The 2,277-nt window shown below is 54.7% G+C and overlaps 2 protein-coding genes across 2 annotated transcripts in view; one reads left to right on the top strand and one right to left on the bottom strand.

Moving 5' to 3' along the window:
* Positions 1-2,104, bottom strand: part of LOC105989100 (chromosome unknown open reading frame, human C11orf95) — a 21,323-nt gene extending 19,219 nt beyond the window's left edge. The window contains exon 1 of the mRNA XM_013020911.1: positions 2,032-2,104. Within this exon, the coding sequence (XP_012876365.1) occupies positions 2,032-2,104 (73 nt within the window). The remainder of the gene's footprint in view (positions 1-2,031) is intronic.
* Positions 1,958-2,277, top strand: part of LOC105989151 (chromosome unknown open reading frame, human C11orf84) — a 16,325-nt gene continuing 16,005 nt past the window's right edge. The window contains exon 1 of the mRNA XM_013020986.1: positions 1,958-2,229. Within this exon, the coding sequence (XP_012876440.1) occupies positions 2,103-2,229 (127 nt within the window). The 5' untranslated portion in view covers positions 1,958-2,102. The remainder of the gene's footprint in view (positions 2,230-2,277) is intronic.

The raw sequence follows: 2,277 nt of genomic DNA, 5'->3' as shown, positions 1-2,277 counted from the left end.
TCCCTCAGCTCTTCAGCTCAAGGCTAGTGCTCTACCACTTGAGCCACAGCGCCACTTCAGGCTTTTTTCTTTTTGTTTATGTGGTGCTGAGGAATCGAACCCAGGGCCTCTGGCATGCAAGACATGCGCTCTACCACTGAGCCACCTTCCCAGCCCCCTAGCTATTATTGAGATGAGGTCTCAAAAACATTTTGCCCTGAATGGCCTGGAATATGGTCTTCCTGATCTTTGCCTTCTTTGTAGCAAGGATTACAGGCTTGAACTTCTGTACCTGGCCAACACAATGGCATCAGATGGATTTTCAATGTCAGTTTTTGCAGTGACATCTCTCCTGAAGGTCTTTGTAGAAGCAGAAGCACCCACTTTATGTGACAGAGTAAAAGTTCACTCAGTGCATGACTGTAACAGCATTTTCAGGGCAACTGGACTATGATCTAGGGAATCTCTTGAGATAGCTGGGTGCCCTAGGGTAGAGCCATACAATCTATAGACTTACATTTATAAAAAAAAGTATGTCAGATGTCGGTAGATCACACCTGCAATCCTAGCTATTCATGAGTCTGAGATCTGAGGATTGTGGTTCAAACACAGCCCAGGCAGGAAAGTCTGGGTGACTTTTGTATGTGCCAGTCATGGAGCTTGGGCTGGGTACTGTCCTTGAAGGCTAGCACTCAACCACTTGAGTCACAGCTCCACTTCCAGTTTTTTTGTTTTGTTTTTTTTTTGGGGGGGCGGTTAATTAAGAGTCTTATTGACTTTCTTTTTTTGGGTCTGGTCGTGGGCCTGAACTCTGGGCCTGGGCACTGTTCCTCAGCTCTTCAGCTAGCACTCTACCACTTGAGCCACAGCACCACTTCCTGCTTTTTCTGTTTATGTGGTGCTGAGGAATCGAACCCAGGGCCTCAGGCATGCTCTACCACTAAGCCACCTTCCCAGCCCCAGTCTTACTGACTTTCCTGCCCAGGTTGGCCCAGCAATGTGTGAGCCTCATATCCTCAATTAACAACCAAAAAAAAAAAAAAAAGCCAGAAGTAGGCTGTGGCTCAACTGGTGCAGTGCCAGCCTTGAACAAAAAAGCCAAGTGAGAGTGTAAGGCCCTGAGTTCAAGCCAACACACAAAGAAATAAGTAAACAAACATAGGCAGGCACTGGTGGCTCACTCCTGTAATCCTAGGTCCTCAGGAGATTGAGTTCGGGAGGATCTTGGTTTCCACACCAGGCCACGCAGAAAAGTCTGGGAGAAACTGTCTCCAAAGTAGTCTGCAAAAAGCTGGACTGATGTGTGGCTCAAGTGGTAGGGTGACAGCCTAGTAAGTGTAAAGTCCTGAGTTCAAACTTCAGTACCACCACCACCAACAACAACAACAAAGTCCTATCCATTGGGTCACATCCTCTTCATTCTCCATTCCTTTGCCAGAAGGGTCCGAAATGCATTTTGGAGGAAAAGATGAGCTATTCAAATTGCTGAAGGTCACGGAGACGCCAGATCAGAAGGAATGCGCTTCCGGGCTAAGGTCCTTTTCCTCTGTCCACAGTGCCTTTCCTGCCTTGGGACACCTCCTGGCTGGCTCGTGCACGGGAGGAAAAAAAAAAATCCTGGAGCCCCGGTTAGCTGTCGGCGCACCAGCAACAATGCCCAGCAAGGCATTGTCTCCGTGGAGTCGGCCCACCATCCCGAGGCCCGCGCCCGGGGAAGCAGGGGCCTCCCCGCCACGCCAGCCACCCGGCCGCCCGCGGTCTCCAAGACTCTAACAACGCCGCGTGCCCGGGGGGCGGAGCTTGCGTGGGGCCTCTCGTGATTGGTCAATCAGGGCCAGGGGGCGGGCCTGGCGGGCGGGAACCGACAATGAGCCTCTATAAAAGGGAGCGGTGGGGCCCGGGGCCCCGGATTGAGTCCTCTCCGCCCGGGGTCGCGGGTTTCTGAGTTCTGTGGCTGGCCGAGCCAGTGAGCGGGCGGGCGGCGCGTGGCGGGGCCTGCGCTACGGGGCCTGGCGTGGTGTCTGGTGGGGAGCAGCCGCCCGCTTGCTGCACCAGCCGAACGAGGCCTTGCGCGCCGTTCTTCCGAAGTCTGGTCCCCGTTGTCGCCCCCGGCCGGCCGCGCCATGGCCCTGAGGGCGGAGGGCGCCGCGCTCGACTGCTTTGAGGTGACACTCAAGTGTGAGGAAGGGGAGGACGACGATGAGGCCGTGGTGGTGGCGGTCATACCGCGCCCCGAGCCGATGCTCAGAGGTGAGGATGGCGGGGACCCCATTTTGGCTTCCCGGCCGGGGTGGGAGT

Source organism: Dipodomys ordii, unplaced genomic scaffold (assembly GCF_000151885.1).
Source record: "Dipodomys ordii isolate 6190 unplaced genomic scaffold, Dord_2.0 Scaffold54, whole genome shotgun sequence".
In the NCBI taxonomy this organism is placed as follows: Eukaryota; Metazoa; Chordata; class Mammalia; order Rodentia; family Heteromyidae; genus Dipodomys; species Dipodomys ordii.
The sequence above is the reverse complement of the archived record's forward strand: the minus strand, read 5'-3'. Positions and strand labels throughout refer to the sequence as shown.